Source organism: Diuraphis noxia, unplaced genomic scaffold, assembly GCF_037042655.1.
Source record: "Diuraphis noxia isolate RWA-SAM2 unplaced genomic scaffold, SU_Dnox_SAM2 contig0001, whole genome shotgun sequence".
Taxonomy (NCBI): domain Eukaryota; kingdom Metazoa; phylum Arthropoda; class Insecta; order Hemiptera; family Aphididae; genus Diuraphis; species Diuraphis noxia.
Window position 1 is genome coordinate 91,773,945 of NW_028301711.1, and position 27,437 is coordinate 91,801,381.

A 27,437-nucleotide genomic window follows, 5' to 3' on the forward strand; every position below is an offset into this window, starting at 1 on the left:
TTTTTTATGAATATTTAAATTTAAGTTTAAACAAAATTATTTATTTAAAGGACGCTATACACAAAGATTGTCTCCGTCTTACATGGGCATAACATAACAAATTTACGCTCAGCAGATCACATTTAGTTCTGTTAGTTTAAAAATTAGAGTGAATCAACTTATTATGAAACTTGATGTTAAAAACATTTTTATAATTATTTAAAAAAATTATCTAATTGAATATTTTAGTAATAAAATTTGTTAGCATTTCAAATTTAATTGATCATTTATTAGAATTGCCAACAGAAAAACTATTAAAATAAATTTTGTCAAAAAGTATACATTTTTATTTAGCAATTTAGTATACTTTCTGCTTGATTAAATTTAACTTTAGTCATAGGTAGCTTTAATATTACAAGAAACCTTATCTTTGAAATAAGTATAGGTAAGTTTGAAGTATGATTTTTTTAATAATCCTTTGTATAATATTATGTAAACCTGATTTAAAATCAGACACATATTATGTTTATGCAAAAATTAAACACCATATATACATTGTTAGAATTTAAAAATGTAAATATTTGTTTAGTCACTGTTATATAAAGCATTTAATACAAGGATAAGTTAAAAGAATGTAAAAATAAAAACTTTTAATATGTACAAATTAGCTAAGAAAACAATTATAGGTAAAATATAGTAAACCAAAATGTCTAAAACACTATACAGTCCACAAACATAATATGAAAACATGCAATTAAGTATAATGTAGGTCATGAGCAAAATGTAACTAGGTTAAAACAAATATCAATATAAGTCAATAGTATTTTATTGTAAGACTAATAAATAAACGATGTGTTTAGACAGAAAATGGGTCAGTTGGTGGTGATCATGTGACAGGATTACCAATGGCCACCAGTGTCAAAGTCAGAGTATGGTAACCATGTGACTAGGTTGCCACTGGACATCAGTGTCTAAATAAAGTGCTCTTAATTTATTATTTGTTTAATTTTTATGCAGCCTATACGACATCATATATACCTATAGTCCATGTTTTTACCTAATTTCATGTTTGACTGGTGACCCATCCAAGAACAATAATATTCGAGTAACATGTGTCTTGAATGGAAAATATACTTATACATTTATAATAAAATATTTTTGAAAGATCAAAATATTACAATATTGCTAAAAATATAAAACTATGATATTCAACACATCATTTAACAGTGCTAAATTGCTAACATATAAATAATTAAGGTTGTGGACTAGAATTATAAGTTTTCTACATACATGTTACGTACATAACTGGTAACACGTTGTTGCAACTAGTAAAATAATTAACAATTCAATTTATAATAATCAACCAGATTTAAATCAAATCGATAATACAAACTAAGATTATTTATATTAATTAGCACTCTTAAATTTTTGATCAATTTTAACAAAGACAATATCCATAATTTAGTATAATTTAAATGATGACAATAAATCACATTTTATATTTTGGAAGACAAAATGTACTTTAAATACCATAGAATTCAACCAAACATCTTAGGTTAGAATTACTCACTACTTTCAATTGAATTTAGCTTAGTACAAGTTCATGCATCTCAATTATGAATCATAATTCATATGATATTCAATATTACCAAAATATAATAATTAATAAACCACTAGAACTACTTTAATGAGATAAAGCACCCTTCTTTTACTCTTCTACACATAACTCTCTTGAATATCTAGCTCAAGTTCCAATGAAACTTAAGAACTCCCAATTCGGCAATGTAATGAATTTTTATACTTTGTATATTAAATTATCATTTTCTACCATAATCTTCTAATTTAGGTCAACCAGCATAACAAATATTATTATACAGATTGAAACAAATGTCAAATTACATGGAAAAATTTAGATAACAGGTAACATCAAAATACCACACAAGGAAGGATTATTTTGGTTTAAAACAAAGTAATATGATTTCAAAAAGATATACTCTTAATATTAACAATTTTAAGATAACTCTTAAGAAGCAACCTTCTTTTTATTGACATCAATGTCTAATGTTAATTTATTTAGTACATCATGAGTGTAGAAGTATATTATCTTATATGTTCACCTTGAAAAATATACATCCAAGTTTATAACAATTTACTTGCTTTTTATATATAAATAACTGGATAATTTTTCATTTGTATCATTGAAAAGAAATTAAAAATCAATTATTATGTCTCTAAACACAATGAAATAAATAGAAATAAAATAGAAAAACAATTTTTATTTTGTACAAGTAAAAAAAAATGTTACAGAAACATTGACTGTAAACAGTGCACAATATATAGGTACTTATATCAGCCTTCATATGGGCAAATTAATAATATCCAGTACAATTTAAACAGTAAAAGGTTATCATCGACATATGTTTCTAAATGACATTGACAATTTTAAGTTCCTAGTAGGAACAATTATTTTAATTTTATCGAAGGTTGGCAATTTTTTTAAGTCTATATAAATATATAAATAAATAAATAAATAAATAAATAAATAAAAAATGACGTGGAAATATGAATACAGGTATACAATTTTCCTAATAATTTCCATCAGTAGTTAACTAACATAAAAAAAGATCAATTTACTTATTATTAAACCTTTATATTTTGGTACTGTAATTCACATTTAAAGTTGATGTAATTAAGAGCAGATATGTATTTAATTTAAAAAAAAAAAATGAAATTAGTATTAATTTGCGTTACAATCTTTGGATAGATAACTAGACAATTTTATTAACAATTGTGTATTTTGATGTAAACTAACAATTAATATTAAAGTATTAGTCATCTATCCACAATGATTGTAACACATTTCAAGACAGTTAAACTTCTAGCATATTATAAAAACCACCTCAACCTAAACCATTTAATTAAAAATGTAAAAGAGCTTTAGGTTTGAGTAAGTTAGAATATGGTACATATAAATATATATATATATATATATATATATATTTTAAGGCCACCACATGATGAAAACACTGTCAAATGAAATAAAAGAACCCCATTATTATAAATACAATATTAAGTACCTCTACGGTTGATTTAAAAATGTCGTAAAACATTTGTGATGTTTTTTTTAAATTTTCCACGTTACCTTTTATTACATAATCATACAACATACATAATTCAAAGTACATTATGTACATAAACATAAGTGTAAATACGCATCTATATAAATACACATATATTTATACACATATAACATTATATTATAATGTAGATAAAAACCTTAAAAACCTGCAATTAAATCTACAAAGTAATATTACTGAAGTACATATTCATTCACCTAATTTGTATTTTATATAAGCTGATTTTGTTCAGGTCATGTATGTAATACTCATCACACTCATCCTAAATCTTCGATCCAGAATATGGTTAATGTACATTAAAAAAAAAAATGTTATTTTAAATTTAATAATAATAAAAAAAACAATAGTACTAAAAACTAAAAAGTTTTTTTTTTACCTATATTATTTGTTTATGTATACACATATTTATATAGAATTATATAACATATATACAAAAATAGGTTACACATAAAATACATCGAACATGTATGGGGGTTATACATAAACAATGGTGACTGAGGAAATGTGGTCACATGACTAAAAAAAAATGTTATTAACAACTAAATACCAGTATAATTACATAAACATTCATAAATTTGTGTGTGCGTATGCGACACACTAGCTGCTCAAAAAAGGGTAAAAATTAACTAGCAACAGAATACTAGTTTAAAAATAAAACTGATAATTGTCGGAAAAAATAAAAATATGTATTTATATGTATGATTATTGACCAGGAAGAAAACGTATAATTTATATGTGTAGTACAAGTATAAGTTTTCTTTACAAATGCACAAATACATCTACTAAGTGTAAGTTCACCATATTGAAAATACACTATCACAGTTGTATAAAAAATCACTAAACAAAATTTTAAAAAAAAAATAATAAAAAAAATCAGGGAATCGACATTTTAAAAAATAGATTTGTTTACTCATTCTTTTTCAATTTTAGAGAGCAATAAAATATATTTACATCACGGATGCCTCAAAATGATCTATTATAGTAAAACGGCACTTATCTTTTAGATGATAAATTCAATTGAACAAAAATTATAAAAATCAAATATCAAATTTGAGCTTAAGGTTTGAAGTAATCAAGAATTAAACAAATATATTTTTAAAAAACTTAAACGTCAAACCAAATAAGAAAAAGATATCTTAAAAATACTATTTAAAAAAAAAAATAATACTTTTAAGAAAAAAAAATTGTATTAAAACAATCAAGAAATGCTTATCTGAGCATCAAATACTAAGAATGGTTTTAAACCTCTTCGAGACGTAGCTAGGAAATTTTAATAAATCCATTATTCTGGTGTTGGCGATGGTGAATGCGACTTCGTTCTTGCAGCTGCAGCTGCGGCAGCTCTGCCTGCATTACTTCGTAAGTTCTTACGCTCGACATTCTCATCAACAGAAGTTTTCTTTAATCGACATCTTTTACGGTTTTTTCCTCCATTTTTATCATCATTTTCATCATAATGTTTTGTCATATCTATGCTTTCTGAATCGCATTTATCTAATAATTGTGAATCACATTCCGCGTCTATATTAGTGGATTGAGGAATATCCATTTTTTTAAATTTTTCTCTTTGTTTTTCAGGAGATTTAGCTTTAATAGTACCGGATAAATCAATACCAGATTCTGATAGATTTTCCCTATTAATAGATGGTAATTTTGTCATAGTATGAGGAACAGGTATTGTAATTGGTGATATCATATCTTTAGCTCGTTTGTTTGGTCTTTCATTTGATGTATTTTGATCCGATGGTCTCTTTAAAGTTTTCTCAATCATTTCCATGGATGGGAAACTAAATTTTTTGTCATCAGGCAATGAACGAGCAAATAGCTCAGGTGAAGCTTTACTTAAGTTCTCAAGAGCTTCTCTCATCTCTTGCTCTCTAGTTTTTTTTGAATCATTACCACTTGCTAGAGTACCCGCTGCTAATACATTAAATGATGGAATACTTGACATTAGGGAACGCAAATTGTCAACATCTCTTGAATTACGGGTTTTTGATAAATCTGGAGGAGGTAAATTACGCCCAGCTCTTGTTAAATTCTCAAGAAGATCTGTAGAACTTTGAGTTGGTGATGGAAGATGATGTGTACTGGTCCTTGGTTGTCTCTGGCTAGACGATGTAACAGTGCTAACATTAGAATTTTGACCACGGCTACTTGATGTTTTATGACGAGAAAGTGAGTTTTGAGAAGTGTTAGGTGATGAAACGTTTAAGCTACCATTCAACAACGAAAGACTATCGTATGCAGATGATATAGCTCCTGGTTGCAATGAAAATGGATTTAATCCACCCAAACCCAAAGGCGTATATAACAAGCTAGGATTTGGAAAGAAAAATGGCAACGAACCAGGCATACTTGAAGGTACATTAGCTGATGAGGATGGAATATTTTTACTATTAGATTCTGATTTCCTGGACTTGGAAGACTTAGAGTTCGACTGTGGACTTTGTGTTGAATGAGAACTATCGTTTAAACTCGATGGATCCATACCAGCCAAGCCAGGAAGGCCTAGACCAGCGAGGTTGGCAAATAAGGAATTGGTTAAATTCATATTACTCAATCCTCCCATACCTCCTAAAGCACCAATATTTGGCAATCCACTAAATGGCATTAGCAAAGGATTATTTTTAGGGTCAAAATTTCCCATGGACAAGCTTGATAACAAAGTAGATGGATTTAATCCACCAAGACCGGCTGATGCCAACGACGGAAAAGAAAGATTTGGTGCCATTGATGTTGAAGGTTGATTAGCCGATAAAGATTGACTAGATGGGCTTTCTCCAGATTGCATTGGTGGTCGACCAGGGCCTTTTTTGCGTTCTGTTTGAGGTAAGCGCTTTTGTAAATCATGAGTGAGGTTTCCACGTTCTTTAACTAAGTCTGCCCATTTAGGATCTACATCATAAGCTGGATTTTCAAGAAGCCATTGTCCAATCCTTTTCAACTGTGGAGCTTTTGTACCAGTTAACTAAAAAAATTTTTAAATATTATTTATAAATATTAAAATTTAAAAATATCAATTAATTTTAATAAACAAACATCAAAGAAATATTATTTCATTACACTGTACCTTCTTTCCTGTTGTTCTATTTATAACAGATACATTTTCTTCGCCAGTTAATTTTTTCCAATCCAATAATGTAGGATCTACCCTTGGCCGCCTCCTTCTTGGAGCTGATAAAAAGTCTGCAGACATTTGTTGGTCAGTCATTAGCGCGTTTTGTTCAGCTAACCATTTATTAACCTAAAACATTGATTAATTTAAGATAATATTTTTATCAAGATTTATTTGTTTAAAAAAATAAGTAATACTTTAGATTCTTGAGAAAATGATGAAGCATTTAGTTTCCCCGAATACTCAGCAGTACTCTTTGCCATACTGTCCATCATTGCTTCATACATTTTACGTTGTGTTTGAGATACAGACGACGCATTTGATGCTTGAGACATTTTTAATACCTGGGAGTGAAAAATAAGAGTTTAATCTTAAATTTTAGAAAAAATTAGTTCAATAAATTGTGTTACCTGTTGCTGTTGAGCAAGTTGCTGTTGTAATGTTGTATGTTGCTTAAGTAAATTAGATTGCTGTTCATGAACTTGAGAAGATAAATAAGCTGCTAGTGGATCTAATTTACCAGATTGTCTATGAGCTACTCCAATTTGTTGTGTCATATTTTGTTGTGATTTATTTGAAGGGGTTGGATAATTGTGAGCAGTAGAAGTAGATGCCAAGTGTTTTTTCTGCTCTGACGAAGGTAACGATTGCTGTTCTTTGGCAGCAGAGAGACCAAAAACAATTTCATCTAGTTTACGGCGTTTCATTTCCTTCCCAACAACGGGTTCATCAGCAGGCTAAAAATAAAAATGGAATAATATTATTTAAATTAAATTATAAGTTTATGTTTATCATTTCATTATTTGTTAAACTTACGCGAGGTGTGCGAACACAATTTTTTTTTTGCATTAGTTTGTTTAACATGTCATCTAATTTGCTTTTTGGAGGTGTAGATGAAGACGTTTGAGTTATATTTTGAACAGGTTTATTTTTGAATGGCATTGAAAAATCTTGAGCCTCATTGATAGACACAGACGTTGCTCTTGGTCCTGAACTCAAATCCATGCATCCAACTTGCGTAGCACCACTAATTTTAGAAGAAAATGTTAAAATGATCTAGGTATTTTTTATTCTTAAGAATTATCTTGTTGATAAATTAAGGATGTATTTTTTTTTTAAGTTTAATTTGATATTATGTATTACCCAGAAGATAAATCCATAGGTCCAGTAGATTGTGTTGTAGCAGCAACAGTAGTTGGAGGTTTTGGATTGTTCAACACTTTAAGATCATATCCCAAATTCATTAATCGTGAAGGTGTGTTATGAGATTGTTGATGAGCTGGTGGCGGCTGAATGAGTTGTGGTGTAACTGGAGTTGAACGCCTATGTATAAATGTTTAATATATTATATTTGTAAATATTCTGAAAAACTAAAATCTATCTAACCTTGAATCTTCAGAAAGTGATTCATCTGTTTGTTCCCACATAGGAGCTGGAGAGTGTTTGATTGGATGAGCTGGGATAGAGTTTGTATTTAATAATGCATGCAGTTTAGCTGTAACAATTTAAATATGTTTAAATATAAGCTATTTAGGTACAATTATGAAAGTTAAATCAACGAAAGTACCTCTTTCAGTCTCAACATCAATAGCAATATGACGTTTACGTTTTAAATTAGGATTTGAATGAGCCATAATATTATTAGATTTCAAACTTGAATGTTCATTATGAATATCGGATAAATTTAAATGATCATGAGATACACCAACATCTCTTTTAGAAACAGTTATATCAGTTTCTTCTATTCCCATTCCACACATATTTGGATTTTGAGCATAAGCAGAAAATTTCTTGCTAACAGGCCATTCACCTGTTTCAACACACTCTACTATATGCTGTAGACGGACCACTAGTGCATGTTCCTATTAGTTAATATAAACAATCAAATTAAACATCTACAAATGTATATCAAATAAATATTTAAAATCATTAGTTAACTTACTTTAGGCCATTTAATTGGATTTTGATAGCTAGTTGCTAAGAGATGAGCAATTGTTTGGTCAATCTGTTGCAGAGGCTTATGCACTGGTAATTTATCAATGGTTGGATTAGATACATCTTTGTGTACAACTTCCAGTTCTGGAAACATAGCTTTTAATCTATCTACACTCTCTACAGATGATGAACATTCCTTAGGTTTAACAACGGGTTCAGTAACTTTAGTATCAAATTTAACAATCGTGTCTGAAGGAACCTCATTAATGGCATTTTTAATAGATTCAGTTTTAGATTCAACATCATCACTTTTTACAGTATTTTCTACTTCAATATTTTTCAATTCATCTTTCTCTTTGTCATCAGTCTGTTTGCTTTCTACACTTGTAGTATTTTCTGATTTTTCATCTTCATTCTGATGATCAGGTATTTCATCAGAAGATTTATCATTTAATTGCTCTTTTGGAATATCAGATACTTCTACTTTACTACTATCATCAGGTATATCTGGTTTTTCACTTCCTTCATTGTCTAAATCCAAATGTTCTTTAGGTTCTTCATTTGATGGAATTTCTGCTTTGTTATCAGGAGTATTCACTAAATCACCATTTATATTAGCAGCAATAGTTTCAGTTCTTGTCGACTCGGTTTTATCAGAAGTTGAATCATCATTGATTTCGACTTTTTCTACTTCTGTTTCTTGTAACTCAACCGATTCTATTTTTATTTCTGAATCCACTTTTTCAGTCTTAGCGGTTTCAGATTTTGGTATTTCAGAGTTAATGGTTTCAGAATCGACTGATTCAACTTCAATGGCTTCGGTTTTAACAACATCTAGTTTGGTTACATCTGATTTAGCAGTTTCCGTTTTGGCGGTATCCAATTTTACTGCTTCTCCTTTGGTTGCATCTAATTTAACTGCTTCCGTTTTAGTTGATTCCAATTTAGCAGCTTCAAGCATTTCTGTAGTAAACGATCCAGATACAGCTGATAACAAATTTTTTTGAACGATTTCTCTGAATGATAACTCAGGGTCATTAAGAATATAAAAATCTGTTCTTCCTAAACCATGCCTAAAATAATAACAATATGATATTAAAAAAAATATAATTCTTATATTTTATTATAATAATAATAATGCCGTAATCTAAAAATTACTTTGAAACTCCAATGAGTAAGTCTTTATCGTGTTTCCCCGGTTGCCACCAATCAGGCACATCAGCAGATACTTGACAACCTTTTAAACGTTCATCTAGACGTGGATGATTCAATGTTTCTTCTCGTATTTTAACAATTAAATTAATACGATCAAGTGCTCGTCGAGCTCGTTCTTCATTTATCATCTCCATAGGGAAATCACAAAGTTCTAAAAATCATTTGTAAGAATTATTAACAATTAACATTGAACATAAAAAAAGCACATTTTCATAAATATTTTAATTACCTTCTTCTTCTGTTAAAGTTTGACCACATAAACGTTTACACATTGCATAAAACGAGCGGAAATATTCAGTTAATGTATCATCATATTTCTTTTCTAATCTAGCAACACTCTTAAACTTAGTCCAATTATAAGTCTTCGAAACCCTGAAATACATAAATTATTAACATGTTGTAAAAAAAAATTTTTCTCGTTAATTTATGAACCGGTATATACCTGTCATAATCTACACCATAAGCAGTAACAGCTCTATAAAATTCTTGCTCTTCTTTACGAGTCCATTTTTTCTGGCTTATTTCGAGTCTTTGACGTTCACGTTCCCTTACAAATTGTTCATATTTTTCTCGTCTTTCCACCTTCTATTTAAAACAAAATAATAATAAAAAAAAAATCAAAGATTAGTTAATATACAAATAAATATTTTACAATAGAAATACCAACAAATGTAAGGATATTATATTTTGTGAATAAATTCAAGTATATTTAATATTCATTCAATGATTATAAATTGATTTATATTAAAAATTATAATACTAAACGATGTTCATGCTCCGTTGATAAAGCGCTAAAATTAATTTAAATAGCCAATGAAAGCAAACTAAGATAATCCACACACACGCAGGCATCAAGCGTTAAAATCAGGCCAAATTTGACTTATAAGTGTAGAATAACATAAAAAATTTGTGTGAAAATACACTTCAGATTTATCAAGATTTTCCGTTCATCAATATACATGAAATGTCTGTCATAAAACACAGCGGTCATGAGTAACAACCAACTTAATAAACATTTAATTTAAACTTAATAATATAAAATGAATAGTTTTTTTTTCCACATGCATAGTTATCCCAAAAATTACATTTAGTACTCACTTAATTTGTTTTAATACAAAATTAGTAAATTAATGCATTAAATATAAAAACATAAGAGTGACAAGCACTATGTGTTTTACAAAGGTAACTAATATTGGATTTAATTAAACATTTTGAATCTATATTTATTTAAATTATATATTAGGTACAAACTGAAAAAGTATTATAAATTTTATATTATTCAGTCATTAAAACATATATTTTTTTTACAAGTAACAAATATAAATCAAGAACTCGTATACTTATTAAATTAACTTACAGGAAAAATTAAATAATAATAATAATAAATTAATAACCAAATTCAAAATGATTGCTTCACTATAATATGTATAAGATTGTCACTATCAAGTAATTAAGTTGCACTGTACACAATAAACTAATATATGACATCACTTAGTTCATAATTATAGCTCTACTATTTATATTCTGCTTACAAAAATTAAGAATTTTAACAACATTCAATGTCTAAAATATTTAACAATTATACTTAAAATGAAAAATGTAATATCACTGATCAAATACATTGTAATTTCACATCTCATAGGCAGCAGATTCAAAAAACATATATTATTTAAATTGTATAACAAGCATTAATAATGCTGAAGAAAATTTTTCATTCAATAATAGACAAATCAACAATATTGATTACTATAGAATATGATCTATTTTGAATAATGTATAATCAAATTCTTGTCATGTAAGACAATATAAACCAAGGGTGGCCAATATGAATACGTCCACGAGCTACATAGATAAATACAATGATATCAAATACCAAAATGTTTATAAATACATTTTATAATTTTATAGGATTTTATTGTTAATAAGTAAATACTGGTTTTTTTTATAATGATATGAGAGCCACTTACAACTATGACATGAGCTGCAAGTTGGCAACTCCTGATATATCCTTAATCATTATTTTAACCAATAAAATTGCATTATTAATTAACTACAAACTGTCACAAGAAATTCATGTTGTTAAGCTGTAGTATTAAATAACTATAGAAAAAATATTTCAAATTAATGGGTCTTATTATATAATGTTAAGAACAATTTGATATTTTTTTAACACAACCATTTACTATTATGTTTAATATTGCCTAATTTAAAATTACCTTTCTCTTATTTAATATTTTCGCACTAACCATGAAACTAAGAAATCCTATTTTATTCTACCTTAAAAATTTTTTTGGTATACTGCTGTTATTATGAAATAAAACGTAAATGTATTGCTTATAATTTTATTGGATTCCTAAAGTAAAAAGAGGATATGTTACTTCTACATTTGTTGTCTCCATCTTACAAGTGAATAGCATAGCAAAGCTTATGTTTAGTTTTTCAAGTTGTGTTAGTATTAATTATTTATCAAACATTAAGGTAATAACAATATCTTATCCTAGAGTTATCCTATAAGTATTTTTCAAACTCATAACTCACATTGAAATAAAAATATATTGAAAAAAGATTTCCAAGTAAGCAGATAATATTACTTTAAAATTAAGGATTGGTCATTTCATTTTAATATTTAAATTAACAATATAAACATATACTGCTGAACACATATTTGATTTTAGGTGTTTGCAAAATGGAAACAACAAATTTGGATGTGAAGTCTTTTATTTCATCTGATCAGTTTAAAATAACTATATTATATAATATAATCATAAATATGACTATAGCAAATATAAAAACACATAAGTTTTAATTGGAAATTTACCTAGATACTATTGAAGATGTGGGTATAAACATTAGCTTGGTAGAAAAATAAATAATTTGTATTGATATACTTGTTTTAATTATATTATTAAAACTTATTCACCGACAAATTTGTAAGAAAAATTCATTTTTATTAGGTAAATAATGTTAATAGTTAAATTTTTTTTAAATGTAAATCCCATGATCAAATTAACCACTTTTTAATATTAATTATTAAAAAGCAAGTCCAATCCATAACTATTAGTATTAGTGCAAATCCATTTTATTTGATGACCAACAAGTAATTTTGATGAACTCAGATACGAACCCAAAGATACATGGCCAGTTGTTGCCAGTCCCATCCGGGCTGTCCCGTACCAAGGAGGCTGGCAACGTCTCCTGGTAATTGGGCTGTACCTGACGTCGCTGCGCACGTTGATTCTCCTAGCTACGAACACACAAACATCCATGCAACTAGACATAATCTACGTCAACAGATCTACTATACTATAATATTATATTGAATGAAATTTCACATAAAAACATTAACATTATATTTTAGCTCAAGAAATCAAATCATCTACAGAAATCTACAAAAATATTCTAAACAACTAGATGTGTCTAGTTAAATAATAATAAATAATCGCTCAATAAAGATTAAATCATAAAATAATCTTAAAAAGATGTTAGCCGCCCAACTACTACATGTGTAAAAGCTTTCTAAATACATTAAATGTCTATGTAAATAAAAAAATTTAAAATATAAATAAAAATCCATCAAGTAGGAAGGTAGTAATTAATCTCAATATAAAAATTTAAAAAAATATTTTTTAGTTGTGTAGATTAAATTTATGGAAATTTTAAGAGTTTAAGTATATTTAAGACAAGCTATATGTGAACACAAAATGTTGAATCATTAAAGTTATGTGTATTAAGCAACTAATAAACGTAATGATGCAAACATATTAAATGCTGAGTACATTTTTAGTTTTTAAATGATATATAATGTAACAATTTGTTTTTACCATACAAATAAAAATAATAAATTTCATCAGTCAAGTCAACTACCAATGACACACACAACTTTTGTGGTTGGTAAATATAATTTTAATCAAACAAAAAAAGATAAACAATTCAATATGTATTTTTAGGATATATAAAATAAATAGGTTTATCTAACATTCTAGAACTATTATTTTATAACAATCAAGAGGATCAATTTTACTTCAAGAAATATTCCAAGGAGTAAAATAAAACATCTATACTTTTCAAAAAATGAATTTTCTTTTTCAATACTAAAATACAATGATAAATGACGTTTTTTTTAGACTTAAAATTTGCAATTTAACTCAAATATTTTACTTAAATTCTCAAAATTCAGCACAACATTTTTTAATAGTTAAAGGATTATTAAAATGAAATTTCAAGTTAATTTTTTGTTTATAAAATATTTAAATATATATATTGTGTGTGTGTGTTTATGTGTGTGTATGTACGCGTATATATGTAAAAATAAAAATTTAATTCAACGACACACAAGGCCATATCAATAATACTACGACATCATTCACACACACAAAACCAACGCAAAGAAAACATAATATTCATACAGACATTTATGCCTTTATATAACCCAAATCATACATATTTTTAGCTTTAAAGTTAAAAGTTATTTTAAGTAAATTAATTCAAAGTTAATTTTGGTTCCTTGGAATAAGAGAGTAATTACCATTTATTTAACTAAATAAATAACAAATAACAAAATATAGCGTGACCATATAATAAAACATGTTTTAAGGTGTGTCCTGAACAATTATTTTTCAATTTTTGTATTAAATTTTGAACAATATAAACTTTAAAAAAAATATACCACAAAAGTGCATGACAGTTGACCAACAAATTTGTACTGATGAAGATATAGTATAATAATTTCAAAGATTAATTTTCCATCTTCTTACTTCATGAAAATTAACCTACACCAAAACCACCAATTACCATAAGGATTCTATTAAATAAATAGTAACATTAAATATATTCAAGGACCAAACTATAATTTAATGTAATAATTTAATTTTAAAATTTTAAAATTTAATATTATTTTAAAATAATAGTTTTATAAATTAAACTTATTAATTGGTAACTGATCAATAAATTATAATGAAACACAAAACAAATATTTCAAAATATTTTAATCTATGTGTCATGCTGAATGAAAGGTTCAAATGAAAATCAAATAAAAAAACGAAAACAAAAAAAATAATAAAAATAATATAGAATATTCACAAGACACACACAAAAAGATTTACCGGCAATGCCTGTGATGAACTGATGGAATCCATCAAAGATCTCGGCGATCCGAGATCATATTTATACATGGTCACATCCTGCATAGAAACAAATACCAATTTTGGAGTTCCAGAATTCACAGTAGTAATAAAAATAGCTTACCTATTCTAACCTATCAATTTTGAATATTTACTTAATATAAATATAAATGAATTGAAAATGTTTCTTAGCCAGCATATCTAGGGTTATTAGCTAAATATTTAAGGCATAAATGCTTGATTTAACACTTAAGACAATTTCATAAATTTAAAATAGGATAGAATAGTTCCCTATATAGAATATTTTTTTAATTGGTAAATCTTGACTATGTTGTCTAAATACTATTCTGTATTTAAAAATATTACTAACCTTAGCTTTTTGCACCAACTTTTGTTCTTCTTTTTTGAAGTTTCTCTGGCAGGTACTTATTAATCGTCTAACCCTGTTGTTAAGATCACCAATTGACGGCCATATGTATTCATCTGTGGTAGATGTTGGTGTTGGTGGTGCTATAGCGTTATCTTCAGTTGCTAGAGGAGTTGGTGGCTCTGATGATACTTCTTCAGAGTTTAAAGGTAATTCAGCACTTTCTTCGATATCATTGAATTTTGTTACTGATGTTTCTTTTTCTTCGCTGATATATCAATTTAAAATATTTTAACACAAGTCAAATAATGAAATATTTTAATTATTTCTAATTCACGTATATTATTCTACACAAAATAATAAACTAATACATACAGTGTCGGTGGGCCACATTTAGCAAGGAAACTCAAAGCTGGATCACTTCTCATTTGGTTATAGGACTCAAAACCATGTTTATACGTTCCTACCAAAAGTGAACGATCTGCGTCACGGTCCCACCAAGGCGCAGGAGTTAAATCACAAATTGGTGTATTAATCGGTAAGGCACTAAAAAAGACAATCAAAATTAAATGTATGCTAAGAAGTCATAAGATATTAATATATTTAAAAGTAAAAATAATTATTATCTTAACTAATTTTAGGTTTTTTAAGCTTATGTTTAAATAAAATATTTGCAAAACATTTGAATGAGCCATAATATGATGAAATAAATATCACTGATAATGTAAAAAAAGATAACAAAATATACATTTAAACTTATCTGTCTAAAGAATATATTAATACCTCCCATATTTGAATGTTCAAATACTAAAAATTAACATTTTGTAAATATTATTTAGCAGTTTTAAAATACAATATCTACTAATTCATCTTTCATGTATTTTTATTTACATACTATATAATTTTGAATAAGCATATAACAAAATTCAAGTTGTACAATAAATTATTTAGTTTATACAAAATATAATAAAAATATAATTTCCAAATTCAATTGAAATTTTGACATTATGATCTATAGTATTTGCAACATAACAATTATAATTTGACTGATTTTTTATTTAAGATATATTTTTTATGATTATTTTCTCAATCAGAAAATTTTAAAACTATCATATTTTTTGTTTTTTAATAATTTCTATTAAATTATAATTAACTGACCTGACATGAACACCTTCAGCAACTTGTAATGCGAACTCACCAACTATATCACTTTTAATGTAATATAACATACGTATTCGCAATAAAACTCTGCAATATAAATTACAATTAACTTGTGAGGTTTTAAAAAAAAATATATATAAATAATATACTTGTTTGCATGTCGACTTAAATGTTTACGATAATTGCTTTCTAAAAACAAATCTCCATCATATTTGCTGTTTCTACTCCAATGTTCTTCATCAATTAATTGAGCAGTGTTAAAATCTTTTTGTTTAGGCTTTCTATATTTTTTTGATCCACGGGAACTTTGACCTTCAAAAATAGTTATGATATAATTCTTTATGATCCAAATTTTTAATTTTTTTTGCAACTTAAAATATTTCATGTTTTAAGTATTGTAAATGGTATCATCAATGATTATTATAAATAGATTAGGTTAAGTATCCATAATTATCAATAGGTATATTGGTGAAGAACAAATAATAAAAGACATAAAAAAAAAATACAAAATGTTATAGTGTATGCTCATTTTTTTTGCTGAATACTGATTCTAAAACAAATACTAATAATTTTGAAAATAGTATTGATTACAATAATCAGGTAAAAACATTATAATTACTTAGCATTACGACTAAAAATATAAGAGAGGAAGACAATAATGACAAATCTTATATTTAGGTAAGACAGCTGCCAATAAATGGTTTTTTATGGAAAAGAAGAATGTTATAGATCATTACATATTAATTTGTTATCTATTTATAAATTTACAGGTTCAACGCCCTTTTAGTAAATATAAAAATAAACATATTAACATATAAATGTAAATTAAAATTACTCCTACTACCATATAAATAGATAAGAATATTGTAATATTTATCAAAAATAAAAAAATAGTAAGTAATAAACTTGTTAGAAATTACGTGTATAATCACTACTAACTCTGATTATTATAATATTAAAGTCTTAAAGTTCTAATGGTATATTTAATATAGCATTTTGTTATTAATTTTTTATGTTAAAGGTGATTTATTTACTGAAAACTTTTTAATTTATTTGCAAATCACGAATACAAATATCTATATTGCAACAACAACCTTTAATTGATAAGTATTCAAACTTTTTTGTACATAGTTATTTGAATTAGTATAGTACTGATCATTCATTGAATTTTTAATTAGTGGAATTTTAACATTTATTTAATACATTTTTATTAAGAAGTAGGTTTGTGGTAGAAAAAAATAATCAGAATTGGAAAAGGCATACAAATATGGAAAATACAAAATAAAAATTCTTCAATGGGTATATTAAAAGATCTTATCACAAACAAAAATTTTTTTAACTCTTATAATAAAGCTGTTAAAAAAATATTAGTCTGATTTTAATAATTAATTTTTTTAAGTTTATAGATTTTTCATATGTTCTCTTTATTATTTGCCAGAATGTTTAGAATATTTACATTTTTCATTTAGTCACTACTAATACATTTTATAACTAAATATTAGGAAATTTATTAAAACAGCAGAATTGTAAGTATTAAATAAATAAAACATTGAGTTAAGATAAAATTTTAAGAATTCCACACAAATTCATAAAATGAGTAAAAATTAAATATTTAAAAACTAAGGTGTCGCATGCTGTATATTATGTGTCATATAGGTCAGTATAATGGATGTATTAAATTTCAATATAATGAAATAAAATTAATGTACACAAAATTATATATATCATCTTATATTAATTAGTATATACGTATTATAGTAAAATTGCTATTAAAGTCATTCATTTTAGGATTACAAATATAGTTGATTGAATAAATATTATTTACAAGAACATTGTGTTTGAAAATGTAATTGTGTGTATAAATTAAAATAATATACAATTAAAGTTTTAAGTACCCGAGAACAAAACATTTGAAATACAATAAAATAACATAGTAGTTATTCTCTAGGTAAATATCTAATTTAATTGAATTAAGAACTTTAAATATCTGTTACAAAAATAGTGTTTATATATTTTATTAGAAATTTAGGTTCCAGTATAAACAACTTATAAGAAACATTGGTTTAAACTTTCAATGCTAAGCTTTGAAAATTTGATTTTCAACTAAAGTAACTTTTCTGGTGGGAAAATGAATCTAGTTTATAATGTGTAAAAGTCAATATTAAAAAATTCTCTAAAAGATTTCTCATTTGTTGAAAAACACAAAATAGAAATTAAAGTAAAACAGTTTTGTTTCAAAATTCTATGTTTTTATATATGCTTAAATATAAAATATTTTGACTCTTTTAAAGCTATCTCTAGGTATAAGGAATCACAGATTTAAATCAGTTTTATTTTTTAATTGTTAACTCAAAAATGTCACTCAATTAAATAATTGAAATGTAATAAGAAGGTTTCTCTTAAATTGTTATGGATAATTTTTATTATAATTTCACAATATTTTGTATGCAAAAAAAAATTCAATTTACTATATCACTAATGATGTAATTGTAAAATGAATTAATTTAATAGCAATTACAACGTAAAATATATTAGCAATACAGGCTGACAGACCGCCTTCGCACTAAATCACTTTTTGAATTAGTGATTTTTTTAACCATGAATTAAAATTTTTCACATCTTATACTGTGATTTATTCAACAACACCACTTACCCACATTTGTATTTATAATTTTTACAAAAGAGATTGAATAGTACTGAAGAATTTAAGAAAGATATATGGTATTTTTGACTAATTTATTAAATGTTGGCTTAATTACTTATTTTGATATTATATTATAAACCAGGGGTACTCATCTTAATCTTGGGAGCCAAAAATTTAGGAAGCTAATATGAAGTGAGACGCATTGTTAAGAGAGATTTATGAAATTGTTAATAAACTAAAACAATGTTTCATTTTGTAAAAAAAAATAAAGGGACATATTATTGATACCACACAGACCATTTTTGTTCAGGTACCCTTTCTAACTTCTCTAACTATATTGTACCTATATCAATTGGGAGGATTAACTATTACTACAGCCAGAGTGATTCTATTCTGAGCCAAACAATTTTTGCTATATTGTACATTTGTTAGACGGAGACAACACAAACGGGTGTGGCGTCCTCATAACTATATATAACTAAATGTGACTGAAAATAATTTTAAAATGGCATTATTGGGTTTTTATCATAAAAATCTTAATAGAAAATTTAAAAATCATTTTAAAACAATTTTTAATACCAAATTTTCTTCAATCAATTATAGGTACCTTTTTTTGATATGAAATATCTTTTAAAAAAATAATACTTTCTAATTTTTTTATTAAAGACAATTATATAAAATTTATTTACTAGTGTTTTCAAAATTTATGAAGTTCTAACTGCTAACATATTATATAATTCTAATCCCGTGCACTTTATCACCCATTAAAAATTCCAAATCTATATGATTCAAACTTTGTTCAATTTGTCATTTAATAATTGAAGTAATGGGGTTCATAATTTAAAAATTTTTATTAGCATTAAAAAATCTTTTTGTGCATGATAAATATAAAACATATTAATAATAATACACACAGAATTGCACAACAATAATAATAATTTAATTACCAATTATACATTCATTAGAATTGTCAAAAAGAAAATATGTTATTTCAAAACTAAAAAATTTAAAATCTTTAAAATTAAAAACTTAGATCAATAATTCCAGGAATTATTTTTATTAAGTATTGTAGCTTATAAGTCATACAATAATACTAATATTATATTAATATCAATAAAAAGTTAGTATTTTTTTTTTAAATTCAAATGTCTTATGATTGCATTCATGTAACTCAATCTATTCAAGGTTCATTAAACATTTATTATTTATCATCATATATTTTTTTATAATCAAAATGTGCCAGCACTTCCTAAACTGTGCATCGTGTCGCCCTGGAGCGCCATAGTGTCTTTACAGGGGTACTGCGCTGCACGTGAATTATCATTCATCCTATTAATTTTATATGTACAAATAAATATATACCTAAATCTTAATATAACTAATGTCTTACAACATATTATGTATAATTACAATTAAATAAATATTTTCATAGAATATAATACAAATCTGTCTGGTTTTTCAATATTTTTTAAGAGGGGCACCATGTAAACCAGTTATTTCAAAAAAGAGCACCAAGATACAAAAAAGTTTGGGAACCGCTGTTTTAAGCAGTTAATATAAAAAAAACATTATCACTAATCTTTTGATAGTTTTTGTAAATGTTCACTAATGATAAAAAATATCACACAAAAGTAGTTGTTTTAGTTTATTTATATCATTCTGTTTATTTTATTTTTTATTGTATAAAATATTTCAAAATTATATTTAAAGAGATCATGTTTATATTTAATATTCAATAACTGATTTACAGGCATTAGAATGAATTTAAAATAGTGTTTGGTCATGGTATTTTCAAAATATACAAATTTTTATAAATAGCATATTAGTTTTATATGTTTTATGATTATTGTAAAAATTATTAAATTCAATGGTGCAAGACAATAATATCAGCATTAACGAAGTGAAATTATTTAATTTGGATACAAAATGTTTACTTTTAGAAGGGTAACTTCTTTTTTCTGGTACCTAAGGAAAAAATAATGGAATGGTCGGGTGTTACATTCGGCCATTCTAACATACATACAACTCTACTAACCATACAAAAAAAATTTTTTTTGATGGAAATTTATCTATTGTTCTTGTTAAAACTGCATTTGCAGTATCACTTTCCTCACACAATCAAAAACACATACACATCATTTATATTTTATATTTATTTCTAAAAACTTGATAAAGGATTTGATATTCTTTATTTAAAAAATATTAGCTCCATTGAATCAATTTTTGTTCAACTATTTAATTTGCAAAAAAGTACTAACCTAATTTAAAAAATTTTATATTGGTTCATATATTTAGCGTAGGTTATACACTCAACTCTCATTAATTTAAACCTTGATAACTTAAAGCTCTCGATATCTTGAATAGTTAAAATTCCTTTTAAAATGACAAGAATACTTTGATATTTCAAAATTTCTAATCCAAATTTAGTACTAAAAAAAATATATCAAGGCAATTATTTTTTTGATTAAGACCTGTTTAGTAAAACTTAATCATTATAATCAAGTACATATTTGTAACTTAAACCTTGATAACTCAATACAATATATTTCAGTTTTAGTTCTATGCTGTTTGTTCATATAATCATTTATCATGTGAGTGTGACAGTGATAAAACAGTGGTTATTATGGCTCAAAAAGAAAATTAAAAACATTATCACTTGAAAAAAAGAAACTTGTCTAAAATTATTGAAAAATGCGAAAATAAAAAATAAAAACAAGAATAAGGAAAATGGAAAAATTCAATAAAAATAATATGATTAATGTGTGCACAAACCATAAGTTATAAAATTCAAACAACTAGGTACATTAATATCGATATAACACTTACCACCATGAGAAGGAGAATCATCAGTTGAAATATTATCTGGTGTAATGAGATCCCAAATAAAGGACCGTATTTTTTCATCCCCACGATAGAAACGCAAACAATATAAAATCTATGATAAAAAAAATTGCAACATATTAATAACATATATTTCATAATTCGATAAAGATATTTGAAATAGACAGTTTATCATGTAAGAAAGACTAATTAATATTTAAACCAAACAGGCGATATGAATTAAGAAAAGAAGATTTGGATATTTTGTATTGTCTTTTTTAGATTGTAAGAACTGCTTTTAAATAAATGTGAATACACAATTATCAAAATTTAACTTAAAAATATTATATACTAATACCTTTAATAGCGAATTGATTCTTTGAAAAAATTAATTAGAAAACTTTTAGTTGGATTAAAAAAAAAATAACCAAAATAAACAGAACTAATTAAATTTCTAGGTTGAGACCATATAATTGGATGGAACAGCATGATGGTACAAAAACTGATTAATTTATCAGTGACAAAACATAATAATTGTACGTAACATATTAAAAAATCAAAAAATTTCGTGAACATGCAAAACTATATATAGTCTCTACTACATATCTATACACAAATGACAATTTATTACAAACACACTTCCTCAACAAGCATTATGGATATCTTATAGCCTATAATAAATTTCCTTAGGTCCCCACATAGCAGTGGCAGAAGCGGTAAAATGACTCCAGATACAATTTACGCCACTACTGGAGTGTGCGGTCACATAAATATTTCAACATCTCAAAAATCATACTTAAAATATATTAATAATTAATAAATAAAATAATTAATTTATGTTACATGAATAACTCACAACAATCCGAGCAAGATCCTCCACATCACTTTCTTTCCACCCTTCACGAAAGTCATTATGTTGAATTATTTCTGGCCAGCGACTCCAACTATATATCAAAACATAAATTCAAAAAATATAACTAAAACAATTTACTAAAAATAGTATACAAACCCAAAAGTTAAAATTCCCCTTTCAACTTTAAAACATTCACTTCTGGTCCAACATCCATAGGCGACTTCACCATCTTTAGGTACATAATCATCTGGTATAAATTTAGTACGTAATTTTTTGCTTTTTCTAGTCCGGCGTCCTAATAAATACAAATATATATATACAATGTTGTTTATCTTTTTTTTTTTTTACTAAGAAAAAATAAAATATATAAAATCATTTAAATTTATAAAATTGTTTAGAGGCTATAATTTAAAAATTTCTCTTAACAATTATAAATCAAATTTATTATAACTTTCAAGTTTTGAATTATACATAATTAAATTAAGGTTGTACAAATTTAAATATGTTAATTTTTAGGTCAATTGAAACAGTTACAAAAAAAAAATATAATGTAACTATAATGAAATAATTAAAAGTAAGAATTAACCTCTTCCACGACCGACTCCTAAACTATTGTCCACATCACTATCAGCAGAACCAGATGATTCCAATTCTGACATGTCCATCACAGCTTCATCATGACCATAACGTTTAATTTGTGTACGTCGACGTGGTTCTGATATAACTAAATCATTCTGTGAACAAAACAATGATAAATTAATTATAAAATAAAACAATTAGAGTTTAAAACAATTGTTTGACATACTTGATCTCCTCCTTCAGATGTGTCAATGTCAGCTTTCCTGGCCCATTTTTTCCAAAAATCAGGATCATCAATATCAATATCTTGTCGAATGCCACTAGATGCAAAACTTGCTTTTGAAAAAGTAGATCCTTTTTCACTTTCCAATGTAATGACTTGAGTCCTACGTTTTAGAATCTGATCTATATCTTCTTCACAAAATTTATCACCTGCATTATCTTCTTCCATAACAGCACCATAAGCTCCTAAAATCATTATGACTTGTGTTATTGAAAAAACTAACAATTTATAATAAATATAATTCTGAACCTTTCTTTAATAAGTCTTCAATTTCTTTTTTAGTAAGTTGTTTGTTGTTTAAATCTTTTCCTTGTGCAGTATTCATACTTTGAAGAATTGCTTTATCCAACCCAAGTTTTAAAGATGCTTTATTGAACATTTCTCTTTCATAAGTATTCCGACATAAAAGTCTATATACTTTAACCATTTTCTGTTGACCAATTCTATGACAACGTGCTTGAGCCTAAAATTTGAATTTATTTTACAAATACATTAATATTTATTCCTATTCAGTATTTTTAACTGATCATTAACCTAACATTATAATATTTTACCTGAAGATCGTTTTGGGGATTCCAATCACTATCGTAAATAATAACAGTGTCAGCAGCAGTCAAATTAATACCCAATCCTCCTGCTTTAGTACACAATAAAAATACAAATCTATCAGAGTCAGGTTTGCAAAATCTATCAATAGCAGCTTGACGTAAATTTCCTCGAATTCTACCATCTAATCTTTCAAACGGATATCTAAGAAACAAAATAAGTCATTACTAAAAATATTCAAATTTAAAATGATAGAACTTACTTTCTATACACTAAATAATCTTCAATAATATCCAAGCATCGCACCATCTGACTAAAAATTAATACTCTGTGTCCATTGTCTTTGAGTTTTGGTAACAATTTGTCAATTAATACCATTTTACCAGATGAATGAATTAAAGCTTTATAATAAACATCTGGATCATCACCATTCAAATTACGATAATCATATTGAATTTGGTCTTCAGCGCCTGTAAGTAATAATATGTTTAAACATGAGTTAAAAGATAAAAAAATTAAAAAAAATTAACATCATCAAACAAATACCATTCAATAAATAAGGATGAATACAACATTTTCTTAATTCCATCATTGTATTCATAAGGTTAGGTACATTGGCTGAAGTGGTTCCCTTCGATAAAAATGAAAAATTTTTCTCTAAAATTCCTCTATAGTACTTTTTCTGAATGTTGGTCAATTCCACCTGGAAATGCATTAATTAATATTCAGTAATTAATAAAAAAATTTAAGCTTACCTCAACAACAGTTTCTTCTTTAGGAGCAATTGATTTTTCAACATCTTCTTTTAATCTTCTTAACATCATAGGCTTTAATAATAATTGAAGTTTTTGTACTTCAGTTTCAGATTTCAAAGCCCCAAACTCTTGTAAGAAATCTTCACAGCTTGAAAACTGTGTTGGTTCGAGGAAATTAAGTAAAGAAAATAGTTCATTTACATTATTTTGTAGTGGTGTTCCAGACAATAAAACCCTATGTTCCTAAAAGTAAACGAAAATAAATACTAAGGAACACAAATAGTTAAATCGCTGTTTACCTAACATAAAGCTATTAAAAAAAACTTACAAGGTTTAATGCACGTAACCCTTCTAACAGTTTACAGTTCCTATTTTTAAGACGATGAGCTTCATCAATTACACATAGTCGCCAACTGATGTCTCGAAGTTCCATACAATCAGATATAATGGTCTCAAACGTTGTAATAAGAACATCAAATTTTGTTATATCCTTGATAATAGTCCCTTTTTCATTTCGATAATACATTTCATATTGCTGTACCATATTTCTACTATGAGATCTACAAACCAAATTTTAATTAATTTTTCTTTTTAATAAATACTAAAGATTTAGTTATTTAAAACTTGACTAATGATAACTCAATATTATTTAACTTCAGTAGGAACATATACATATATAATATAACTTTTAATAGACTTACGATCCATGGTAAACAATAACATTCAAGTCAGTCCATGCTTCAAACTCTCTTTGCCAATTTGGAATTGTTGATAATGGAGCTATAACTAAAAATGGACCTCGCACACCATATTCATGAACAGCATGAATAAATGTTAATGATTGTATTGTTTTACCAAGACCCATTTCATCAGCCAAGATACAATTGCGTCTAGAGTAATAAATTATTATTAAATATTAGTTAAGACTGTTTCATAAATAATGAATTAACTAATATCAAACTTACCCATTATACCAAGAAAAAAGTAACCAGTTAAGGCCTTCTAATTGATATTCTCTAAGAGTGTTGTTGCTTTTATATACAGGAGATTTATCTAATTTCACCCAATCATTAGGAGATGGTTTTTTCTTAGGCTAAAAAAAACATAATTTTTAAAACAATTACACTAAAAACTAAAAATATTGTTTACTACATTAAGTTGTATAATTTTTAATAAAACTATCTATTATATTGATGAAATAATTATTTTAATTAATTAATTTAGGAGTTCTATATAGAAGTAACATTCAGACGTAATATATTATCAATATGTTAAATATTTATACGATTATATAAACATTCATATTAGCATGGCTACAGTCATCATATTAAACTAATTAATAACATCATAGTAACAATATTTGTAAATTTACCTTCCATTGATCTTTTGATGGTGTATATCTGATTCTTTCAAAAACTTCAATTTTAGCTGGATCAACGTCTTGTTCTAATTCCCACGTACTGTCTTCATATTGAAGTGATCGCCACTTAACCAAATAGTACTTAGTTGGTTTTTCAGCATTTGGTTCTTCTAATTGTTCCGATACATCAAGAACACGATCTACTTCAATGTAATCAGGATTGAAAGGTTCTTCTTCGAGCTAAAATGAATATAAAATATTATAAATAAATAACAGTTTTTTCCCTAACTTTCTTTATGACTTACATTTTCAAAAATATTAGTATTATTTGCCATTTTTTGTTTAAATCTTTTAAGTTTAGCAGCAATTCTCTTGTCACCTTTCAATAATTCTTCCTCGGTTTTCCACTCACAATGAAGGTATGAAAAATTTCTATATTTAACATAATATTCATCGACTTCAATAGTTTTCTTTGAACCATCTTCATTTTCATCTGCATTTTGTTCAGTTTCATCATTTTTCACAGATTCATCACGTTCTGTTTTTAAAGTTGTATCAGATTCTTCAGGTTTGACAACAGATTTTTCATCAGGTAAGTCTTCTGACATCTTTTCAGATTTTACATCAGGTTTTTCATCTGATTTTTCATCACTTTGAACTTCTTCGATTTCTTTTTTAATTTCCCCTTCATTATCACTAGTTGAATTTTTATCATCTTTATTTAAATTGGTAGCTTCTCTTGTACCTTTTCGAACAGCTAATATGTGTTGAACAACCATTGAATCCTCATCGGTTACATTCTAAAATTTATAAATTTTTTAAATCATACATAATTATTATTATACAATCTAAATATAAACAACAATTTTTTTTTTTTAATATTCAATTTACTTACTATATATACCATATTGGGCTTAACGGAATTACTTCCATTTCCATTTTTATCTTGACTTGTTTGTTTATTTTCATTTACATTACCAGAAACTGCGGTTTTGGAACGTTGAGGAGAAGAAGATTTTCGTGAATCCTCATCAGACATAGCTAACATGATGTCATCCACATACTTTTTTCTTTGTGTATGTCTACCAGATCTTCGTTTCTATTAATTAATAAAAATATTTTTACAGTTGTAAAAAAAATTTGAAGATTATTATAGATCACATTTTATAATAGATCGCATTTCAATTTTTTTTTGCAGTATATGAACAAAATTGTTATTCACAATTATTTGCTAAATTATTATTGTTATAATTAATATCAAATATTTTGATCCTTAAAGCTAAATAATTTTCAAAATATTTTTACAGTTGATATGTTTTTAAATATTCTTAAGATATAGTAAATTGAGTAAATAATTATTTAAAAAATAAAAATGTATTCTAAACGTAAGAGAAAAAAGACAAATAAATGTAAATAATAAATTACAGATACTCACATTATCATCCCCTTCAGGCGACGGCGGTGGTGTAACATTAGGCTCATCATTTTCAGACTCATTTGTTACCAGCGGTTTAGGTTTCTTACGCCTATAGCATAAAAATACAAAAAACTCATTAGTTTTTATTTAA

The 27,437-nt window shown here is 26.2% G+C and overlaps 1 protein-coding gene across 6 annotated transcripts in view; it reads right to left on the reverse strand.

The window, feature by feature from the left end:
• Positions 1–2,235: 2,235 nt before the first annotated feature.
• kis (chromodomain helicase DNA binding protein kismet) overlaps positions 2,236–27,437 on the reverse strand; it is a 40,044-nt gene continuing 14,842 nt past the window's right edge. For 3 of the 6 annotated variants that reach the window (XM_089224511.1, XM_089224495.1, XM_089224500.1), the window contains 34 exons: positions 27,305–27,395; positions 26,765–26,968; positions 26,175–26,669; positions 25,882–26,109; positions 25,475–25,602; positions 25,211–25,399; positions 24,838–25,069; positions 24,510–24,752; positions 24,301–24,457; positions 24,017–24,224; positions 23,763–23,958; positions 23,458–23,671; positions 23,152–23,393; positions 22,933–23,080; positions 22,503–22,641; positions 22,350–22,437; positions 21,500–21,608; positions 16,179–16,341; positions 16,027–16,116; positions 15,244–15,414; positions 14,872–15,136; positions 12,506–12,625; positions 9,824–9,966; positions 9,611–9,753; positions 9,325–9,532; positions 8,174–9,239; positions 7,799–8,093; positions 7,618–7,726; positions 7,375–7,554; positions 7,048–7,258; positions 6,642–6,968; positions 6,429–6,575; positions 6,187–6,360; positions 2,236–6,084 (listed from right to left, as the gene is read on the reverse strand). In XM_089224511.1, the coding sequence (XP_089080637.1) occupies positions 4,399–6,084; positions 6,187–6,360; positions 6,429–6,575; positions 6,642–6,968; positions 7,048–7,258; positions 7,375–7,554; positions 7,618–7,726; positions 7,799–8,093; positions 8,174–9,239; positions 9,325–9,532; positions 9,611–9,753; positions 9,824–9,966; positions 12,506–12,625; positions 14,872–15,136; positions 15,244–15,414; positions 16,027–16,116; positions 16,179–16,341; positions 21,500–21,608; positions 22,350–22,437; positions 22,503–22,641; positions 22,933–23,080; positions 23,152–23,393; positions 23,458–23,671; positions 23,763–23,958; positions 24,017–24,224; positions 24,301–24,457; positions 24,510–24,752; positions 24,838–25,069; positions 25,211–25,399; positions 25,475–25,602; positions 25,882–26,109; positions 26,175–26,669; positions 26,765–26,968; positions 27,305–27,395 (8,809 nt within the window). In that variant the 3' untranslated portion in view covers positions 2,236–4,398. Of the gene's footprint in view, positions 6,085–6,186; positions 6,361–6,428; positions 6,576–6,641; positions 6,969–7,047; positions 7,259–7,374; positions 7,555–7,617; positions 7,727–7,798; positions 8,094–8,173; positions 9,240–9,324; positions 9,533–9,610; positions 9,754–9,823; positions 9,967–12,505; positions 12,626–14,483; positions 14,562–14,871; positions 15,137–15,243; positions 15,415–16,026; positions 16,117–16,178; positions 16,342–21,499; positions 21,609–22,349; positions 22,438–22,502; positions 22,642–22,932; positions 23,081–23,151; positions 23,394–23,457; positions 23,672–23,762; positions 23,959–24,016; positions 24,225–24,300; positions 24,458–24,509; positions 24,753–24,837; positions 25,070–25,210; positions 25,400–25,474; positions 25,603–25,881; positions 26,110–26,174; positions 26,670–26,764; positions 26,969–27,304; positions 27,396–27,437 lie in introns of all 6 variants that reach the window. The other 3 variants (XM_089224516.1, XM_089224506.1, XM_089224515.1) reach the window with 3 other exon arrangements.